Genomic DNA, 22,622 nt, shown 5'->3' on the forward strand with positions numbered 1-22,622 from the left:
AATAAAGATGACAAGTAGAAAATAATGGTATACATTCATAAAATAAAGATGGAAGTAGCAAATTAGGGTATACATTCATAAAATAAAGATGGAAAGTAGCAAATAAGGGTATACATTCATAAAATAAAGATGTAAAGTAGCAAATAAGGGTATCAATACATAAAGGAAGGATTAAAAGTAGCAAATAACGAGGGAAAGTATCAAAAAGGGTGCACATTCATCAAGGAAAGATGGAAAGTAGCAATCAAAACAAATCCACCACGCGGGTTCGTCCCTCAGCAATGACGTCACCGAGGCCCCGCCTTCTTCTTCCTGGACGGCAAGTAAACAGCAAAAACGTCGAGGAGCTTTTCGGTTTCATTCTCCTGACGAGTGACAAAGTGAAGACGACGCGTCGTGCACGTTAACGCCGGGAGTCCATTTTGTGTCGGCGTGCGCTCGTCCGGGGAGGAATAAGCTGCTCCTTTCAACAGCTCGTCTTTGCCGTGGCGATGTGGACGGCGGAGGCGGAAGTGAAGTCACGTGACCGAGCGTCCATGTTATTATTGTTGTTTTGTTAGTCCTGCGATGAGACGGCGAGCTGGGGAGCCGCCGGCCTGCGACAAGAGCGACGTTCACGGCCTCCCCGGAGCACCCGCACCGCTCTCGCCCTACGCCCGGGCGACGGGAGCCCTGCCAGCGGCCGGCAGGGGAAGACGGAGACGCGGCGGCGGCGGCGGCGGAAGGAGGAGGGGGTGGACTCCGGCTCGGCTCGACTCGGCTCGGCTCGCCCCCCGCACCGACGCCTAAACCGAAGCGAAAATAAAAGGGCGACAGAGGAGACAGCTGCGCCGAGCGGCTCGGCTGGCGAGCGGGGACGCCGCAGACATGAACGGCATCACCAAGAGCCGCTTCGAGGTAGGACCGCCGCCCGACTCATGGCTCGTCGGCCGCCAGACGTGGGAGTGGGAGTGGGCCTGCGGTGGCGACGTGCTGGGTGTCAGTCCTATGACACATACTTATAATATTTATACATATATATTTGTACATGTGCACTTCTTTATTCGGGCTGGAGGGGCCGCGCTGGCGGCCACGGTCGCCTCAGGTGACCGTCTCCCGGCGGGGTGGGCGGAGGTGGGCTGCATATCAACACAAGCTGCATTTGGATCACACAATGGTGTTAGAAGATGACAGACATTATCTTGCCAGATCCGTCCATGCCTTCCATTGCAGCACTAACATGGCGCATTGTTGACACATGCTAATTGGTGTCTGGTCACGTGATCCAATTAAATCATTATCCCATATTAACCAGCCGCTAGATTAGACACAAAGTAGCTGCCCTGGCGGGTGGGCTGCACGTTGGCAGCTGTGGTGTCAACACAAGCTGCTCTTGATGGTCTTTGGACGCAAACACTTAGTCAGCATTTTGCAGGACAATAGCCAGACTACCAATATATTAGCCAGACTACCAGGACTTAAGCCAGGCTACCAATATATTAGCCAGGCTACCAATATATTAGCCAGGCTACCAGGACGTTATATTAGCCAGGCTACCAATATATTAGCCAGGCTACCAGGACGTTAGCCAGGCTACCAGGACGTTAGCCAGGCTACCAATATATTAGCTAGGCTACCAGGACGTTAGCCAGACTACCAGGACGTTAGCCAGCCTACCAAGACATTAGCCAGGCTACCAATACATTAGCCAGGCTACCAGGACGTTAGCCGGGCTACCAATATATTTGCCAGGCTACTAGGACGTTAACCAGGCTACCAATATATTAGCCAGGCTAGCAATATATTAGCCAGGCTACCAGAACGTTAGCCAGACTACCAGGACGTTAGCCAGACTACCAAGACATTAGCCAGGCTACCAATACATTAGCCAGGCTACCAGGACGTTAGCCGGGCTACCAATATATTTGCCAGGCTACTAGGACGTTAACCAGGCTACCAATATATTAGCCAGGCTACCAATATATTAGCCAGGCTACCAGGACGTTAGCCAGACTACAAAGACATTAGCCAGGCTACCAATATATTAGCCAGGCTACCAATATATTAGCCAGACTACCAGGACATTAGCCAGGCTACCAGGTCATTAGCCAGGCTACTAATATATTAGCCAGGCTACCAATATATATATTGGACGCAAACACTTAGTCAGCATTTTGCAGGACAATAGCCAGACTACCAATATATTAGCCAGACTACCAGGACTTAAGCCAGGCTACCAATATATTAGCCAGGCTACCAATATATTAGCCAGGCTACCAGGACGTTAGCCAGGCTACCAATATATTAGCTAGGCTACCAGGACGTTAGCCAGACTACCAAGACATTAGCCAGGCTACCAATACATTAGCCAGGCTACCAGGACGTTAGCCGGGCTACCAATATATTTGCCAGGCTACTAGGACGTTAACCAGGCTACCAATATATTAGCCAGGCTACCAATATATTAGCCAGGCTACCAGGACGTTAGCCAGACTACCAGGACGTTGGCCAGACTACAAAGACATTAGCCAGGCTACCAATATATTAGCCAGACTACCAGGACATTAGCCAGGCTACCAGGTCATTAGCCAGGCTACTAATATATTAGCCAGGCTACCAATATATATATTGGACGCAAACACTTAGTCAGCATTTTGCAGGACAATAGCCAGACTACCAATATATTAGCCAGACTACCAGGACTTAAGCCAGGCTACCAATATATTAGCCAGGCTACCAATATATTAGCCAGGCTACCAGGACGTTAGCCAGGCTACCAATATATTAGCTAGGCTACCAGGACGTTAGCCAGACTACCAGGACGTTAGCCAGACTACCAAGACATTAGCCAGGCTACCAATATATTAGCCAGACTACCAGGACTTAAGCCAGGCTAGCAATATATTAGCCAGGCTACCAATATATTAGCCAGGCTACCAGGACGTTAGCCAGGCTACCAATATATTAGCTAGGCTACCAGGACGTTAGCCAGACTACCAGGACGTTAGCCAGACTACCAAGACATTAGCCAGGCTACCAATACATTAGCCAGGCTACCAGGACGTTAGCCGGGCTACCAATATATTAGCCAGGCTACCAATATATTAGCCAGGCTACCAGGACGTTAGCCAGGCTACCAATATATTAGCTAGGCTACCAGGACGTTAGCCAGACTACCAGGACGTTAACCCAGACTACTAAGACATTAGCCAGGCTACCAATACATTAGCCAGGCTACCAGGACTTTAGCCGGGCTACCAATATATTTGCCAGGCTACTAGGACGTTAACCAGGCTACCAATATATTAGCCAGGCTACCAATATATTAGCCAGGCTACCAATATATTAGCCAGGCTACCAGGACGTTAGCCAGACTACCATGACGTTGGCCAGACTACAAAAACATTAGCCAGGCTACCAATATATTAGCCAGGCTACCAATATATTAGCCAGGCTACCAGGACATTAGCCAGGCTACCAATATATTAGCCAGGCTACCAGGTCATTAGCCAGGCTACCAATATATTAGCCAGGCTACCAATATATTAGCCAGGCTACCAGGACGTTAGCCAGGCTACCAATATATTAGCCAGGCTACCAGGACGTTAGCCAGACTACCAGGACGTTAGCCAGACTACCAAGACATTAGCCAGGCTACCAATATATTAGCCAGGCTACCAATATATTAGCCAGGCTACCAGGACATTAGCCAGGCTACCAGGACATTAGCCAGGCTACCAATATATTAGCCAGGGTACCAATATATTAGCCAGGCTACCAATATATTAGCCAGACTACCAGGACATTAGCCAGGCTACCAAGATATTAGCCAGACAACCAGGACGTTAGCCAGGCTAGCAATACATTAGCCAGGCTACCAGGAAGTTAGCCAGGCTACCTATAAATTAGCCAGACTACCAGGACATTGCCAGGCTACCAATATATTAGCCAGGCTACCAGGACATTAGCCAGGCTACCAATATATTAGCCAGGCTACCAGGACTTCCTTAACGTAAATGACCGCCATAACCACAACACCAGGGGGAGCTCCACTAACCACGTTAAACCCAGATTCCGATCTAACAAAAGTCTTAACTCATTCTCTTTCTATGCCACATCAATATGGAATGCACTCCCAACAGGTATAAAAGAAAGGACATCTCTATCCTCCTTCAAAACCGCACTAAAAGAACACCTCCAGTCAATTACAACCCCAAACTAACACCCTCCGTTCCACATAATACCTCTTCGGATTGTAAATAATCAAATGTAAACAATCAAATGTAGACACGTTTTCTTATACTTTCTGATCTCTCTCTCTATGTCCACTACTTGCTGTACATATCCTACCAAGTCAGTCCTACACTGTTTCAATGTCCATTTCTCTGATAATGCAATTGTTGATGCTGATTGTTGATGACTGAAGTGTTGATACCAACCAAACCTAACACCCCCCATATCCCACACCCCGGATTGTAAATAATGTAAATAATTCAATGTATATACTCTGATGATTATCTTGTGTGATGACTGTATTATGATGTTAGTATATATTGGCTAGTATATATCTGTATCATCTATCAATTTAAGTGGACCCCAACTTAAACAAGTTGAAAAACTTATTGGGGTGTTACCATTTAGTGGTCAATTGTACGGAATATGTACTTCACTGTGCAATCTACTAATAAAAGTTTCAATCAATCAAAAACGTCAGCCAGGCTACCAATATATTAGCCAGACTACCAATATATTAGCCAGGCTACCAAGATGTTAGCCAGACTACCAATATATTAGCCAGGCTACCAGTACATTAGCCAGACTACCAATATATTAGCCAGGCTAGCAATATATTAACCAGACTACCAATATATTAGCCAGGCTACCAGGACGTTAGCCAGGCTACCAATATATTAGCCAGGCTACCAGGACGTTAGCCAGGCTACCAATATATTAGCCAGTCTACCAGGACATTAGCCAGGCTACCAATATATTAGCCATTCTACTAATATATTAGCCAGGCTACCAGGACATTAGCCAGGCTACCAATATATTAGCCAGGCTACCAGGACATTAGCCAGGCTACCAATGTATTAGCCAGGCTACCAGGACATTAGTCAGACTACCAATATATTAGCCAGGCTACCAATATATTAGCCAGGCTACTAGGACATTAGCCATGCTACCAATATATTAGCCAGGCTACCAAGATGTTAGCCAGACTACCAATATATTAGCCAGGCTACCAGTACATTAGCCAGACTACCAATATATTAGCCAGGCTAGCAATATATTAACCAGACTACCAATATATTAGCCAGGCTACCAGGACATTAGCCAGGCTACCAATATATTAGCCAGGCTACCAGGACGTTAGCCAGGCTACCAATATATTAGCCAGCCTACCAGGACATTAGCCAGGCTACCAATATATTAGCCATTCTACTAATATATTAGCCAGGCTACCAGGACATTAGCCAGGCTACCAATATATTAGCCAGGCTACCAGGACATTAGCCAGGCTACCAATGTATTAGCCAGGCTACCAGGACATTAGTCAGACTACCAATATATTAGCCAGGCTACCAATATATTAGCCAGGCTACTAGGACATTAGCCAGGCTACCAATATATTAGCCAGGCTACTAATATATTAGCCAGGCTACCAGGACATTAGCCAGGCTACCAGGACATTAGCCAGGCTACCAGGACATTAGCCAGTCTACCAATATATTAGCCAGGCTACCAGGACATTAGCCAGGCTACCAATGTATTAGCCAGGCTACCAGGACATTAGTCAGACTACCAATATATTAGCCAGGCTACCAATATATTAGCCAGGCTACCAATATATTAGCCAGGCTACCAGTACATTAGCCAGGCTACCAATATATTAGCCAGGCTACCAGGACATTAGCCAGGCTACCTATATATTAGCCATTCTACCAATATATTAGCCAGGCTACCAATATATTAGCCAGACTACCAGGACATTAGTGAGGCTACCAATATATTAGCCAGGCTACCAGGACGTTAACCAGGCTACCAATATATTAGCCAGGCTACCAATATATTAGCCAGACTACCAGGACATTAGTGAGGCTACCAATATATTAGCCAAACTACCAGGACGTTAACCAGGCTACCAATATATTAGCCAGGCTAGCAATATATTAGCCAGACTACCAGGACATTAGCCAGGCTACCAATATATTAGCCAGGCTACCGGGACGTTAGCCAGGCTGCCAAGATATTAGCCAGGCTACCAAGACATTAGTCAGCCGACCAGGACTTTTGCCGGGCTACCAAGACATTAGCCAGGCTACCAGTAAGTTAGCAGTTTACCAGGACGTTACCAGGCTACCTAGAAGTTACCAGGCCAATAAGTTACCGTGCAACCAGGAAGTTAACCAGTCTACCAGGAAGTTAAAGTCTCAACAATAGTCACACACACACTATGTGTGGTGAAATTATCCTCTGCATTTGACCCATTCCCATGTTCACCACCTGGGAGGTGAGGGGAGCAGTGAGCAGCAGCAGTGGCCACGCTTTGGAATCATTTTGGGGATTTAACCCCCAATTCAAACCCTTGATGCTGAGTGCCAAGCAGGGAGGTAATGGCTCCCATTTTTATAGTCTTTGGTATGACTCGGCCGGGGTTTGAACTCACGACCTACCGATCTCAGGGCGGACACTCTAACTACAAGGCCATTGAGCAAGTCTATATACCAGTCTACATAAAGGTACCAGTCTACCAGAAAGTTAGCCAGTCTGCCAGAAAGTTAGCCAGTCTGCCAGAAAGATAGCCAGTCTGCCAGGAGGTTACCAGGCTACAAATAAGTTACCAGGCTACTAAGAAGGTACCAGGCTAACAAGAGAGTACCAGGCTACCAGGAATAAGTACCAGGCTGCCAAGAAGGTGACAGGCTACCAGGAATAAGTACCGGGCTACCAAGAAGTTACCAGGCTACTAGGAGCAAGTACCAGGCTACCAAGAAGTTACAAGGCTACCATTAGCAAGTACTGGGCTACCAAGAAGTTACCAAGCCACCAGGAACAAGTACCAGGCTACCAAGAAGTTAACAAACTACCAGGAACAAGTACCAGGCTACCAATAAGTTACCAAACTACAAAGCTGGTATCAGGCTACCAAGAAGTTAACAAGTTACCAGGAACAAGTACCAGGCAACCAATAAGTTACCAAACTACAAAGCTGGTCCCAGACTACCAAGACGGTACCAGGTGACCAAGAAGTTACCAGGCTACCAGGAACAAGTACCAGGCTACCAAGAAGTTAACAGACTACTGGGAACGAGTACCAGGCTACCAAGACGTTAACAGGCTACCAGGAACAAGTACTAGACCACCCAGCAGTTACCAGACAACCAAAAAGGTACCAGGCTACCAAGAAGGTACCAGGCTACCAGAAATAAGTACCAACCTACCAAAACATTATCAAACTACGAAGCAGGTACCAGGCTATCAAAAAGTTACCAGGCTACCAGGAAGTACCAGGTTACTAAGAAATTACCAGGCTACCAAGAGAGTACCAGGCTACCAAGAAGTTACCAGGCTACCAACAAGGTACCAGAATAACAAGAAGGTACCAGGCTACCAAGAACCCGTACCAGGCTACCATGAAGTTACCAGGTTATCCAGTGTTGCCGGACTGAGGGATATCGGTCTTGAAAGACTTGAGATGTAATATTTCAAAGAGCAACATGGTTAAGTTGTGGTTTGTCCCATCAAGTTGCAGCACTTCTTGCCATGCGCTTGTTCTTGGGTTTTGGCCATTTGCATCATTTTTATGTTGCTGCCTGCAGCGTTTATGTCATGTCAGCATTTTACCATTGCTCGTGTTTGTTGTTGTGTACTATTGTCTGTTGTTGTTTATTGTTTGTTTTGCCGGATCATTTCTGTGTTTGGCCATTGTGTGTTTTCCCCCGTCAGCCACCATCCCAGTCCTGCTGTGTTGTCTCCACCATGAGCACCTCTCACAGTCCTGCATGTTGGCACAGGTGGGCTCAGGTGAGCAGACCACCTGAGACCGTGGCCTTGGACTGTGCAGGAAAACAAGAAGCGTGACGGCGCTCAGGAACTCCCTGCTGGGGAATGTCGCTCTTCTGGCGCTGGGAAGTCACATGACACACACCTGCAGAGGAACGCTCTGGGATGACTGCAGTCCTGTCCCCTCGTACTTGATAGGTGTCATCGCCTCACTGAAAGAACTCTGTCATATGGAGGATCTTTGTTGAATGCGGTCCTCCTGTCATATAGAGGATCTTTGTGTTGTGCGGTCCTCCTGTCATATAGAGGATCTTTGTGTTGTGCGGTCCTCCTGTCATATAGAGGATCTTTGTGTTGTGCGGTCCTCCTGTCATATAGAGGATCTTTGTGTTGTGCGGTCCTCCTGTCATTTAGAGGATTTTTGTGTTGTGCGGTCCTCCTGTCATATAGAGGATCTTTGACTGGCTTTGTTGCAGTAGGTCCTATAAATACCACAGTGTGGCTATCCTGTCATATAGAGGATCTTTGACTGGCTTTGTTGCAGTCCTATAAATACCACAGTGCGGTCCTCCTGTCATAAGAGTATTGTTGTGTAGTGTAGTCCTCCTGTCATATAGAGGATATTTGTGTAGTGTCGTCCTATTGTCATATAGAGGATCTTTGACCTGCTTTGTTGCAGTCCTATAAATACCACATTGTGGCTATCCTGTCATACAGAGGATATTTGACTGGCTTTGTTGCAATCCTATAAATACCACAGTGCGGTCCTCCTGTCATAAGAGGATCATTGTTTAGTGTGGTCCTCCTGTCATATATGAGATCTTTGTATTGTGTGGTCCTACTGTCATATAGAGAATCTTTGATTGGCTTTGTTGCAATCCTATACAGTGCGGTCCTCATGTGATAAGAGGATCTCTATTTAGTGTGGTCCTCATATAGAGGATCTTTGTCTAGTGTGGTCCTACTGTCATATAGAGGATCTTTGACTGGCTTTGTTGCAGTCCTGTAAATAACACACTGCGGTCCTCCTGTCATAAGAGGATCTTTGGGTAGTGTAGTCGTCCTGTCATATAGAGGATATTTGTGTTGTGTGGTCCTACATGTCATATAGAGGATCTTTGACTGGCTTTGTTGCAATCCTATAAATACCACAGTGCGGTCCTCCTGTCATAAGAGGATCATTGTTTAGTGTGGTCCTCCTGTCATATATGAGATCTTTGTATTGTGTGGTCCTACTGTCATATAGAGAATCTTTGATTGGCTTTGTTGCAATCCTATACAGTGCGGTCCTCATGTGATAAGAGGATCTCTATTTAGTGTGGTCCTCATATAGAGGATCTTTGTCTAGTGTGGTCTTACTGTCATATAGAGGATCTTTGACTGGCTTTGTTGCAGTCCTGTAAATAACACACTGCGGTCCTCCTGTCATAAGAGGATCTTTGGGTAGTGTAGTCGTCCTGTCATATAGAGGATATTTGTGTTGTGTGGTCCTACATGTCATATAGAGGATCTTTGACTGGCTTTGTTGCAATCCTATAAATACCACAGTGCGGTCCTCCTGTCATAAGAGGATCATTGTTTAGTGTGGTCCTCCTGTCGTATATGAGATCTTTGTATTGTGTGGTCCTACTGTCATATAGAGAATCTTTGATTGGCTTTGTTGCAATCCTATACAGTGCGGTCCTCATGTGATAAGAGGATCTCTATTTAGTGTGGTCCTCATATAGAGGATCTTTGTGTTGTGTGGTCCTACATGTCATATAGAGGATCTTTGACTGGCTTTGTTGCAATCCTATAAATACCACAGTGCGGTCCTCCTGTCATAAGAGGATCTTTGTTTAGTGTGGTCCTCCTGTCATAAGAGGATCTTTGTCTAGTGTGGTCCTATTGTCATATAGAGGATCTTTGACCTGCTTTGTTGCAGTCCTATAAATACCACATTGTGGCTATCCTGTCATATAGAGGATCTTTGACTGGCTTTGTTGCAGTCCTATAAATACCACAGTGCGATCCTCCCGTCATTAGAGGATCATTGTTCAGTGTGGTCCTCCTGTCATAAAAGGATCTTTGTCTAGTGTGGTCCTACTGTCATATAGAGGATCTTTGACTGGCTTTGTTGCAGTCCTCTATATACCACACTGCTGTCCTCCTGTCATAAGAGAATCTTTGTTTAGTGTAGTCCTCCTGTCATAAGAGGATATTTGTGTAGTTTAGTCCTCCGGTCATATAGAGCATCTTTGAGTTGTTCTGTTGCAGTCCTGTAAATACCACACTGCGGTCCTCCTGTCATAAGAGGATCTTTGTTTAGTGTAGTCTTCCTGTCATAAGAGGATCTTAGTGTAGTGTAGTCCTCCTGTCATTTAGAGGATCTTTGTGTTGTGTGGTCCTACATGTCATTTAGAGGATCTTTGATTGGCTTTGTTGCAATCCTATAAATACCAAAGTGCGGTCCTCACGTCATAAGAGTATCTCTGTTTAGTGTTGTCCTCATATAGAGGATCTTTGTGTTGTGTGGTCCTCCGGTCACATGGAGGGATTTTGACTGGCTTTGTTGCAGTCCTATAAATACCACAGTGCGGTCCTCCTGTCATAAGAGGATCTTTGTTTAGTGTGGTCCTCCTGTCATATAGAGGATATTTGTGTAGTGGGATCCTACTGTTATAGAGGATCTTTGATTGGTTTTGTTGCAGTCCCCTATATACCACAGTGCGGTCCTACTGTCATACAGAGGGTCTTTGACTGGCTTTGTTGCAGTCCTATAAATACCACACTGCGGTCACCCTGTCATAAGAGGATCTTTGTGTAGTGTGGTCGTACTGTCATATAGATAATCTTTGTTTAGTTGGTCCTCCTGTCATATAGAGGATATTTGTGTAGTGGGATCCTACTGTCATATAGAGGATCTTTGATTGGCTTTGTTGCAGTCCCCTATATACCACAGTGCGGTTCTACTGTCATACAGAGGAGCTTTGACTGGCTTTGTTGCAGTCCTATAAATACCACACTGCGGTCACCCTGTCATAAGAGGATCTTTGTGTAGTGTGGTCGTACTGTCATTGAGAGAATCTTTGTTTAGTTGGTCCTCCTGTCATATAGAGGATATTTGTGTAGTGGGATTCTACTGTCATATAGAGGATCTTTGATTGGTTTTGTTGCAGTCCTCTATATACCACAGTGCGGTCCCACTGTCATACAGAGGATCTTTAACTGGCTTTGTTGCAGTCCTATAAATACCACACTGCGGTCACCCTGTCATAAGAGGATCTTTGTGTAGTGTGGTCGTACTGTCATTGAGAGAATCTTTGTTTAGTTGGTCCTCCTGTCATATAGAGGATATTTGTGTAGTGGGATTCTACTGTCATATAGAGGATCTTTGATTGGTTTTGTTGCAGTCCTCTATATACCACAGTGCGGTCCCACTGTCATACAGAGGATCTTTAACTGGCTTTGTTGCAGTCCTATAAATACCACACTGCGGTCACCCTGTCATAAGAGGATCTTTGTGTAGTGTGGTCGTACTGTCATTGAGAGAATCTTTGTTTAGTTGGTCCTCCTGTCATATAGAGGATATTTGTGTAGTGGGATTCTACTGTCATATAGAGGATCTTTGATTGGTTTTGTTGCAGTCCTCTATATACCACAGTGCGGTCCCACTGTCATACAGAGGATCTTTAACTGGCTTTGTTGCAGTCCTATAAATACCACACTGCGGTCACCCTGTCATAAGAGGATCTTTGTGTAGTGTGGTCGTACTGTCATATAGAGGATCTTTGTTTAGTTGGTCCTCCTGTCATATAGAGGATATTTGTGTAGTGGGATTCTACTGTCATATAGAGGAACTTTGATTGGCTTTGTTGCAGTCCTCTATATACCACAGTGCGTTCCCACTGTCATACAGAGGATCTTTGACTGGCTTTGTTGCAGTCCTATAAATACCACACTGCGATCACCCTGTCATAAGAGGATCTTTGTGTAGTGTGGTCCTACTGTCATATAGAGGATCTTTGATTGGCTTTGTTGCAGTCCTATAAATACCACAGTGCGGTCCTCCTGTCATAAGAGCATCTTTGTGTAGTCCTCCTGTCAAATAGAGGATCTTTGTGTAGTGTACTCCTACTGTCATATAGAGGATCTTTGTATAATGTAGTCCTATTGTCATATAGAGGATCTTTGTGTAGTGTAGTCCTACTGTCATATAGAGGATCTTTGTGTAGTGTAGTCCTACTGTAATATAGAGGATCTTTGACTGGCTTTGTTGCAGTAGGTCCTATAAATACCACAGTATGCATATCCTGTTGTACAGAGGATCTTTGACCAGCTTTGTTGCAGTAGTTCTATTAATACCACAGTGCGGTCCTCCTGTCATATAGAGCAGGGGTTCTTAACCTTTTTTGTCCTCAGGGCCCAACTTGTCCATTATAGAGGGGCCCGGGGCCCACCTTTAAATATAATCTTACTCTTGATTTTAATCATATTCAATAATTATATGTAACCTACGGTTTACAACCTTGTCAAAGGATATGAGCGCATGTGTTAATCACAAAGATTATTATCAAGGCTTAGGTCAGGCTGATTACACAAGTAAATAATAATCAAATACACTGCAGAAGAAGGGACGAATAAAAACGGATGATAAATAAATGTACATACAATCAGGCAGCGTTAAATGAGATGAATTCTAACTAAATTAATGATAATAATAATAAAATAATACAAAGAAAAAAGTTTAGTCATAAGTTTTGCGCTTCAAAAACTTCTCGATGACTAGCTACAGATTTCTGTTTGTTTGAGACTCTCATTACTGCCACAAGTGGTGGAAAAGTGTATTACAACTGACCACACTTTAGAATCAGATATTTTTTGGTGGCCCAACAATGGGGCCCCCGGCCCTATGGTTAACAAACACTGATATAGAGGATATAGGGCGATGGGAGCCAAAAGTGAACGCTATATTCTTTTGAAAAGTTTGTCGCAGTGCGTCAGACAAGCCTACGTAGGTGAACACGCAAGGGGCGGGGCCTGTGTCTTGCCTGTCATCAGTGGCCCGGATCATAGTTTGTGTACGATTATTTAGGCTTTGATTCACTTATAGTTTTAGTTCTGTTTCAGCACCCCTGTTTTGTGTTTCTTGGTCGTCTTGGGTGCTGATTGTTTTCACCTGCCTCTGATTAGTGTTCAGGACGCTCACCTGTTCCCGGGCACTAATCAGAGAGTTATTCAGTCCTGCCTTTTCGCCTCGCTCAGTCCAGTGCTTTTTGTTTGCCGTCATGCGACACGTCACGTTTGTTCCTTGTGTTTCTTGCGCTAAGTTCCGCCTTGGCTTTCCCTGTGTAGCTATTCCGTTAGCTTCCCGTGCCAGAGGCACGCTTGTTTTATTGTTTGTTGTCTTGTGTTTGTGTTGTTCCTTCATGATTTGTGAGGAATAAATCATACTCTTACCTGCACGCCGTTTCCTGTCGTTCCGTTGGCACCTTCGAAGAACAATCCACGACTAAGGCGTAACAAAAGACACATAAAAAAAACCGGTATAGCGGTATTGTCTTCAATAAATCAATGTTTATTTACAAACCCCGTTTCCATATGAGTTGGGAAATTGTGTTAGATGTAAATATAAACGGAATACAATGATTTGCAAATCATTTTCAACCCATATTCAGTTGAATATGCTACAAAGACAACATATTTAATGTTCAAACTGATAAAAAAAATTTTGTTTGCAAATAATCATTAACTTTAGAATTTGATGCCAGCAACACGTAACAAAGAAGTTGGGAAAGGTGCCAATAAATACTGATAAAGTTGAGGAATGCTCATCAAACACTTATTTGGAACATCCCACAGGTGTGCAGGCTAATTGGGAACAGGTGGGTGCCATGATTGGGTATAAAAACAGCTTCCCAAAAAATGCTCAGTCTTTCACAAGAAAGGATGGGGCGAGGTACACCCCTTTGTCCACAACTGCGTGGGCAAATAGTCAAACAGTTTAAGAACAACGTTTCTCAAAGTGCAATTGCAAGAAATTTAGGGATTTCAACATCTACGGTCCATAATATCATCAAAAGGTTCAGAGAATCTGGAGAAATCACTCCAACATTGAATGACCGTGACCTTCGATCCCTCAGACGGACGGCACTGTATAAAAAACCGACATCAACCTCTAAAGGATATCACCACATGGGTTCAGGAACACTTCAGAAAACCACTGTCACTAAATACAGTTGGTTGCTACATCTGTAAGTGCAAGTTAAAGCTCTACTATGCAAAGCGAAAGCCATTTATCAACAACATCCAGAAACGCCGCCGGCTTCTCTGGGCCCGAGATCATCTAAGATGGACTCATGCAAAGTGGAAAAGTGTTCTGTGGTCTGACGAGGCCACATTTCAAATTGTTTTTGGAAATATTTGACATCGTGTCATCCGGACCAAAGGGGAAGCGAACCATCCAGACTGTTATAGACGCAAAGTTGAAAAGCCAGCATCTGTGATGGTATGGGGGTGCATTAGTGCCCAAGGCATGGGTAACTTACACATCTGTGAAGGCACCATTCATTCTGAAAGGTACATACAGGTTTTGGAACAACATATGCTGCCATCTAAGCGCCGTCTTTTTCATGGACGCCCCTGCTTATTTCAGCAAGACAATGCCAAGCCACATTCAGCACGTGTTACAACAGCGTGGCTTCGTAAAAAAAGAGTGCAGGTACTTTCCTGGCCCGCCTGCAGTCCAGACCTGTCTCCCATCGAAAATGTGTGGCGCATTATGAAGTGTAAAATCCGACAGCGGAGACCCCGGACTGTTGAACGACTGAAGCTCTACATAAAACAAGAATGGGAAATAATTCCACTTTCAAAGCTTCAACAATTAGTTTCCTCAGTTCCCAATCGTTTATTGAGTGTTGTTAAAAGAAAAGGTGATGTAACACAGTGGTGAACATGCCCTTTCCCAACTACCTTGGTACGTGTTGCAGCCATGAAATTTTAAGTTATTATTTGCAAAAAAAAAAAAAGTTTATGAGTTTGAACATCAAATATGTTGTCTTTGTAGTGCATTCAACTGAATATGGGTTGAAAATGATTTGCAAATCATTGTATTCCGTTTATATTTACATCTTAACACAATTTCCCAACTCATATGGAAACGGGGTTTGTATATAATAGCCCTAAATCACAAGTGTCTCAAAGGGCTGCACAAGCCACAACTTTTGCATTCAACACACTGAGTGATTCTGCGAGCGTGCGTGTGTGTGCGTGTGTGTGTGTTTGGCTGCGTCAGCTAAACATGACTGTGTTGTGTTTGTTGTGTGCAGGTGTTCTCAAACAGCGATGAGGCCGCCATTAACAAGAAGCTCCCCAAAGAGCTGCTTCTTAGGTAAGTTTCCTTTAATGCGGGGAAAAAAAAAAACACAACTTGCTCAGCTCATTGGTACTTACCAGTAAGTAAAGCCTGTTCGATAATCGGTGCCGATATTTGGCATTTTGACATATATTGGTATCGACCCTTTTTATCAGTATCAGCCTTTTTTTTTTTTTATTCCAACTCCAACAGAACTACATCAGCAGAAACAGTATATACACACAAAGGTTGTATGGTATACCGGTACTAGTAATGTACCGCGATACTAATGAATCATATTCGGTACTATACCGCCTCCAAAAAGTACCAGTCCCCCGTCGTCGTCGTCACGTCATGTCATTGTTGGTTTACAAGCAGAGGAGCATGTTCGGCAGTGCACAATCACAGAGTACTTACAAGCAGACAGTGTGTAGACAGAAAAGGGAGAATGGACGCCTTTTGGCTTAAAACCTAAAGATAAAGGTGACGCTATCACACTGAAACACCCTCAGGAAGAGGTGCTTTATTCCCTCAAGACATGGCTAGCTAGCTAGCGGCTAACGTCCACCCGCAGTCGGCAGTGTTTTAGCTACTTCTAAATCACTAATCCTCGCCTCCATGGTGACAAATAAAGTAAGTTTCTTACAAGTATCATTATCACTGCAGGATGAGGAATAGCTAAACATGCTTCACTAGACACCGTAGCTCACCGGCGCACAATGTAAACAAACGCCATGGGTGGATCTACACCTGACATCCACTGTAATGTTACCAAGTACAGGAGCGTATCTAGTCGATACTATTATGATTATATGGATATTTTTAGCATCACAAAATCTTTTTTCATTTAAAAAAAATGTATATTATGTTTATAAAGTCAGGAAATATGTCCCAGGACACATGAGGACTTTGAATATGACCAATGTATGGTCCTGTAACTACTTGGTATCGGATTGATACCCAAATTTGTGGTATCATCCAAAACTAATGTAAAGTATCCAAACAACCGAAGAATAAGTGATTATTACATTTTAACAGAAGTGTAGATAGAATAGAATAGAAAGTACTTTATTGATCCCTGAGGGAAATTCAGCACCACAGTTCACTCACAATAGACAATAAACACTTGGGTATTTTTTACATGTGAATAATATAAATACAGTCTATTATACAGCATTATTCACATGTGATCCATCCATCCATTTTCTACCGCTTATCCCTTCACATGTGAATAATATAAATACAGTCTATTATACAGCATTATTCACATGTGAATAATATAAATACAGTCTATTATACAGCATTATTTACATGTGAATAATATAAATAACAGTCTATTATACAGCATTATTCACATGTGAATAATATAAATACAGTCTATTATACAGCATTATTCACATGTGAATAATATAAATACAGTCTATTATAGAGCATTATTCACATGTGAATAATATAAATACAGTCTATTATAGAGCATTATTCACATGTGAATAATATAAATAACAGTCTATTATACAGCATTATTCACATGTGAATAATATAAATACAGTCTATTATACAGCATTATTCACATGTGAATAATATAAATACAGTCTATTATAGAGCATTATTCACATGTGAATAATATAAATACCTTATACATTTAAGTACAATCAAAAAGGAACATATGCATTATTAGAACATGTTAAAAGAGAAAGTAAGCAGATATTAACAGTAAATGAACAAGTAGGTTAATAATTCATTTTCTACCACTTGTCCTTAATCATTTTGACTAAATAATAGGTAGATAAATGACACAATATGTTACTGCGTATGTCAGCAGACTAAATTAGGAGTATTTGTTTGTTTACTTACTACTAAAAGACAAGTTGTCTTGTATGTTCACTATTTTATTTAGGAACAAACTTGGAATAAGAAACATATGTTTAATGTACCCCAAGATTTTTTGTTGAAATAAAGCCAATAATGGCGTTTTTTGTGGTCCCCTTTATAGTAAAAGTATGAAAGTACCGAAAAGTATCGAAATACATTTTGGTACCGGGACAACACTAATACACACATTATACCTGTATTTACCATATTTCCCAGACTATAGAGTGCTCCGGTGTAGAAGTCGAACCCCAAAAAGTATTTTCCATATACTGGCTGCACCAGACTATAAGTCGCAGATATATACGTTGTGAAATGAGTTATTTACACAGAAATATGTACTTATCTTAATTTTTTCCAAACGGTGTCCGTAACAGGGCAATAAAACAGCTGATCAAACAAAACAGAAGTCATCGTCAGGGACCACACTAGCTCCGCAAGCTAGCTCTCCAATCAGCTAAACAGACTCTGTGAATTTACGAAACAATACACAAAGAATGCCATTGTAAGTCATTAATACTAACGCAGACACTCGTAATTGTGTTAGCATATTAGCTAATGCTAACGACGCTCGCTTGGTTACATTACGACCGCACAGTGTGCTGTCGTGACCGGTTTCTCCCGGTCATGTCCTGTGTTAGTTTTGTTGTTCCTAGTTTGTTGCCAGCACTCGGACTCCTCCTTTGTTTACATTCTTGTTGCTAGGAGCGCCTGAGCTTACACACCTGCCTTCAGTGTTGATTAGTAGGCTATTGACTCCGCTTATTCTCACGCCGCTTCTTGCCAATCCTTCCGGATCTGCAAGCGACCAGAAAGTGACATCTTTGCAGCATAGAAAAGAGGGATGCCTGGTGGGATACCTGGCGGTTGTCTACGACCGTGCATTTCTTTGCCTTGATCTTTACAGAGTCTGGCCTCAGAGACCTAAGAAGGCAATATAGTCTCACAATTTAGTGTAAGTCACAGGAAAAAACAAATTAAAAAAAAAAAAAAAAATCATTTTTTTCTATATATATATATATATATATATATATATATGGTGCATAATGAGGTTTTAATGAAGCAGGCTCACACTCGCTGGCAAACACCTGGCTCTTCAGGCATGGCTGGATGGGTCTCGTCGTTAAGGCCTGGGACGGTTGCTATGGCAACTCAGAACTGACCGAATCTGGGCGGCGATGGAGGCTGCTGAGTCAGAATGGTAATGTACATGTCACAATATGTAACATGTACAATATACACACTGCAAGTCTATATGTAATGTAGTAACGGACACCTTCATAACAATAAGTAATATGTACAATATACACACTGCAAGTATATACATAATGTAGTAACAAACACCTTCATAACAATATGTAACATGTACAATATACATACTGCAAGTCTATATATAATGTAGTAACAAACACCTTCATAACAATATGTAAGTTGTTTTATATACACACTGCAGGTATATAAATAATGTAGTAACAGACACATTCATAACAACATGTAATATGTTTTATATACACACTGCAGGTATATAAATAATGTAGTAACAGACACATTCATAACAACATGTAATATGTTTTATATACACATCCCAAGTCTATATATAATGCAGTAACAGACACCTTCATAACAACATGTAATATGTTTATATACACATCCCAAGTCTATATATAATGCAGTAACAGACACCTTCATAACAATATGTAATATGTGCAATATACACACTGCAAGTCTATATATAATGTAGTAACAGACACCTTCATAACAATATGTAATATTGTTTATATACACATTGCAAGTATATGTATAATCTAGTAACAGACACCTTCATAACAATATGTAATATGTGCAATATACACACTGCAAGTCTATATATAATGTAGTAACAGATACCTTCATAACAATATGTAATAGTTTTATATACATACTGCAAGTATATATTTATTGTAGTACCAGACACCTTCATGATATGTAATATGTTTGTATACACACTACAAGTAAAAAGTTAAAGTTACAGTACCAATGATTGTCACATACACACTAGGTGTGGCGAAATTATTCTCTGCATTTGACACATCACCCTTGATCACCTCCTGGGAGGTGAGGGGAGCAGTGAGCAGCAGCGGTGGCCGCGCCCAGGAATATTTTTTGGTGATTTAAACCCTAATTCCAACCCTTGATGCTGAGTGCCAAGCAGGGAGGTAATGGGTCCCATTTTTATAGTCTTTGGTATGACTCGGCCGGGGTTTGTTAGAGTGTCCGCCCTACCGTTCTCAGGGCGGACACTCTAACCACTAGGCCACTGAGTAGGTTAAGTATATATATATAGTGTAATAACAGACACCCTCATAACAATATGTAACATGTACAATATACACACTGCAAGTCTATATATAATGCAGTAACAGACATCTTCATAACAATATGTAATGTTTTATGTACACATGGCAAGTCTATATGTAATGTAGTAACAGACATCTTCATAACAAAATGTAATATTTTATATACACACTGCAAGTATATATATAATGTAGTAACAGACACCTTCATAATATGTAATGTTTTATATACACACTGCAAGTATATATATAATCTAGTAACAGACACCTTCATAACAACATGTAATATGTTTTATATACACATGTCAAGTCCATATATAATGCAGTAACAGACATCTTAACAAAATTTAATGTTTTATATACACATTGCAAGTATATATATATTGTAGTAACAGACACCTTCATAAAAAATGTAATGTTTTATATACACACTGCAAGTATATATATAATGTAGTAACAGACACCTTCATAATATGTAATATGTTTATATACACACTGCAATTATATATATAATGTAGTAATATACACACTGCAAGTATAATTATAATGTAGTAACAGACACCTTCATAACAATATGTAATGTTTTATATACACACTGCAAGTGTATATATGTATATAATGTATTAACAGACACCTTCATAACAACATGTAATATGTTTTATATACACATCCCAAGTCTATATATAATGCAGTAACAGACACCTTCATAACAATATGTAAGATGTTTTATATACACATTGCAAGTATATATATAATGTAGTAACAGACACCTTCATAACAATATATAATATGTACAATATACACACTGCAAGTCTACAGTCGTGGTCAAAAGTTTAAATACACTTGTAAAGAACATAATATCATGGCTCTTTTGAGTTTCCAATACTTTCTACAACTCTTGTTTTTTTGTGATAGAGTGATTGGAGCACATCCTTGTTGGTCACAAAAAGCATTCATGAAGTTTGCTTCTTTTATGTATTTATTATGTGCTGGGTCAAAAGTATACATACAGCAATGTTAATATTTGCTTACATGTCCCTTGGCAAGTTGCACTGCAATAAGGCGCTTTTGGTAGCCATCCACAAGCTTCTGCTTGACTTTTTGACCACTCCTCTTGACAAAATTGGTGCAGTTCAGCTAAATGTGTTGGTTTTCTGACATGGACTTGTTTCTTCAGCATTGACCACACGTTTAAGTCAGGACTTTGGGAAGGCCATTCTAAAACCTTCATTATAGCCTGATTTAGCCATTCCTTTACCACTTTTGACGTGTGTTTGGGGTCATTGTCGTGTTGGAACACCCAACTGCACCCGAGACCCAACCTCCGGGCTGATGATTTTAGTTTTGTCCTGAAGAATTTGGAGGTAATCTTCCTTTTTCATTGTCCAATTTACTCTCTGTAAAGCACCAGTTCCATTGGCAGCAAAACAGGCCCAGAGCATAATACTACCACCATCATGCTTGACGGTAGGAATGGTCTTCTTGGGATTAAAAGCCTCGCCTTTTCTCCTCCAAACATATTGCTGGGTATTGTGGCCAAACACCTCAGTATTTGTTTCATCTGACATCACAAGATAAAACCTTCTGGAGCAAAGTTCTGTGGTCAGATGAAACAAAAATTGAGCTGTTTGGCCACAATACCCAGTAATATGTTTGGAGGAGAAAAGGTGAGGCCTTTAATCCTCGGAACACCAAGCCTACCGTCAAGCATGGTGGTGGTAGTAGTATGCTCTGGATCTGTTTTGCTGCCACTGGTGATTTACAGAGAGTAAATGGGGCAATGAAAAAGGAAGATTACCTCCAAATTCTTCAGGACAAGCTAAAATCATCAGCCCGGAGGTTGGGTCTTGGGCGTAGTTGGGTGTTCCAACAGGACAATGACCCCAAACACACGTCAAAAGTGGTAAAGGAATGGCTAAATCAGGCTACAATTAAGGTTTTAGAATGGTTTAAGTCCTGACTTAAACATGTGGACAATGCTGAAGAAACAAGTCCATGTCAGAAAACCAACACATTTAGCTGAACTGCACCAATTTTGTCAAGAGGAGTGATCAAAAATTCAAGCAGAAGCTTGTGGATGGCTACCAAAAGCGCCTTATTGCAGTGCAACTTGCCAAGGGACATGTAAGCAAATATTAACATTGCTGTATGTATACTTTTGACCCAGCACATTTGCTCACATGTTCAGTAGACCCATAATAAATTCACAAAAGAACCAAACTTCATGAATATTTTTTGTGACCAACAAGTACATGGTCCAATCACTCTATCACAAAAAAATCAGAGTTGTAGAAAGTATTGGAAACTCAAGACAGCCATGACATTATGTTCTTTACAAGTGTATGTAAACTTTTGATCATGACTGTATAATATAGTAACAGACACCTTCATAACAATATGTAATATGTTTTATATACAAACAGGTTGAGCTTGGCTTCGACACCTCAGCGCAACCTTTCCTTCGACATCTTGATTAGGTCTGTATCCAAAGTGCGCCATGCCTCTGCTTCGTTTGACTTCGGCCACTCGAGCTTGTTCCTTCTTGCTGGTTTCTTGGTCTCAGCTTGTGGCTCTGTTCTGTGTGAGCTGGTGGGGATTGGGTGTTGGTGCTCATGTGGGGGGGTCAGCCTCCACCGAGGGGCTTTTTTCCTCTGTGCTTTCAGCAACGTTGGGTCCATTAGCGCTGTGGTTTTCTACCTGGCTTCTGGTCCCTCTTGTCTCACCCGCTGTCGCGGTGCAAGGTTGCCGTTGGCCTCTCTGACCACTCTTGGCCTTCCCCTGGTGGATTCGCAGTCCCCTGTACGTGGTCACCTTTTCCCATCCGCAAGCACACTTTCGGAGGATCTTCTCATTAACTGGAGTTGCGGTGTTCTCGTTGTCTGTTTCCGTTGCAATCGTCGTTACCTTGTTGTCCGTCCTGTTAGGTCCATCTTCCACCCCGCCTCTCGGAGGGCCTGCGGGTTGTTTTTTCCTTGTTTTTCGTAGTTATAGGTGGGTTTCCCTCTTGCGAGAGACTCGTGGGTTGGGTAACTAGCTGCCCACTCCCTGTGCGGTCTTTCCCTGCTGCCATCCAGTCTTTCCTGGCTGTCCTCCAGTCTTCCCTG

At 42.3% G+C, this 22,622-nt stretch overlaps 1 protein-coding gene across 2 annotated transcripts in view; it reads left to right on the plus strand.

Annotated features, from left to right (window-relative positions):
- The first annotated feature begins 303 nt into the window (after positions 1-303).
- The window catches only part of fbxl2 (F-box and leucine-rich repeat protein 2), a 51,470-nt gene continuing 29,151 nt past the window's right edge, over positions 304-22,622 (plus strand). For both annotated transcript variants that reach the window (XM_061930858.1, XM_061930859.1), the window contains exons 1-2: positions 304-897; positions 15,291-15,352. In XM_061930858.1, the coding sequence (XP_061786842.1) occupies positions 868-897; positions 15,291-15,352 (92 nt within the window). In that variant the 5' untranslated portion in view covers positions 304-867. The remainder of the gene's footprint in view (positions 898-15,290; positions 15,353-22,622) is intronic.

The sequence above is a fragment of the Nerophis lumbriciformis genome, linkage group LG37 (assembly GCF_033978685.3).
Source record: "Nerophis lumbriciformis linkage group LG37, RoL_Nlum_v2.1, whole genome shotgun sequence".
NCBI lineage: Eukaryota > Metazoa > Chordata > Actinopteri > Syngnathiformes > Syngnathidae > Nerophis > Nerophis lumbriciformis.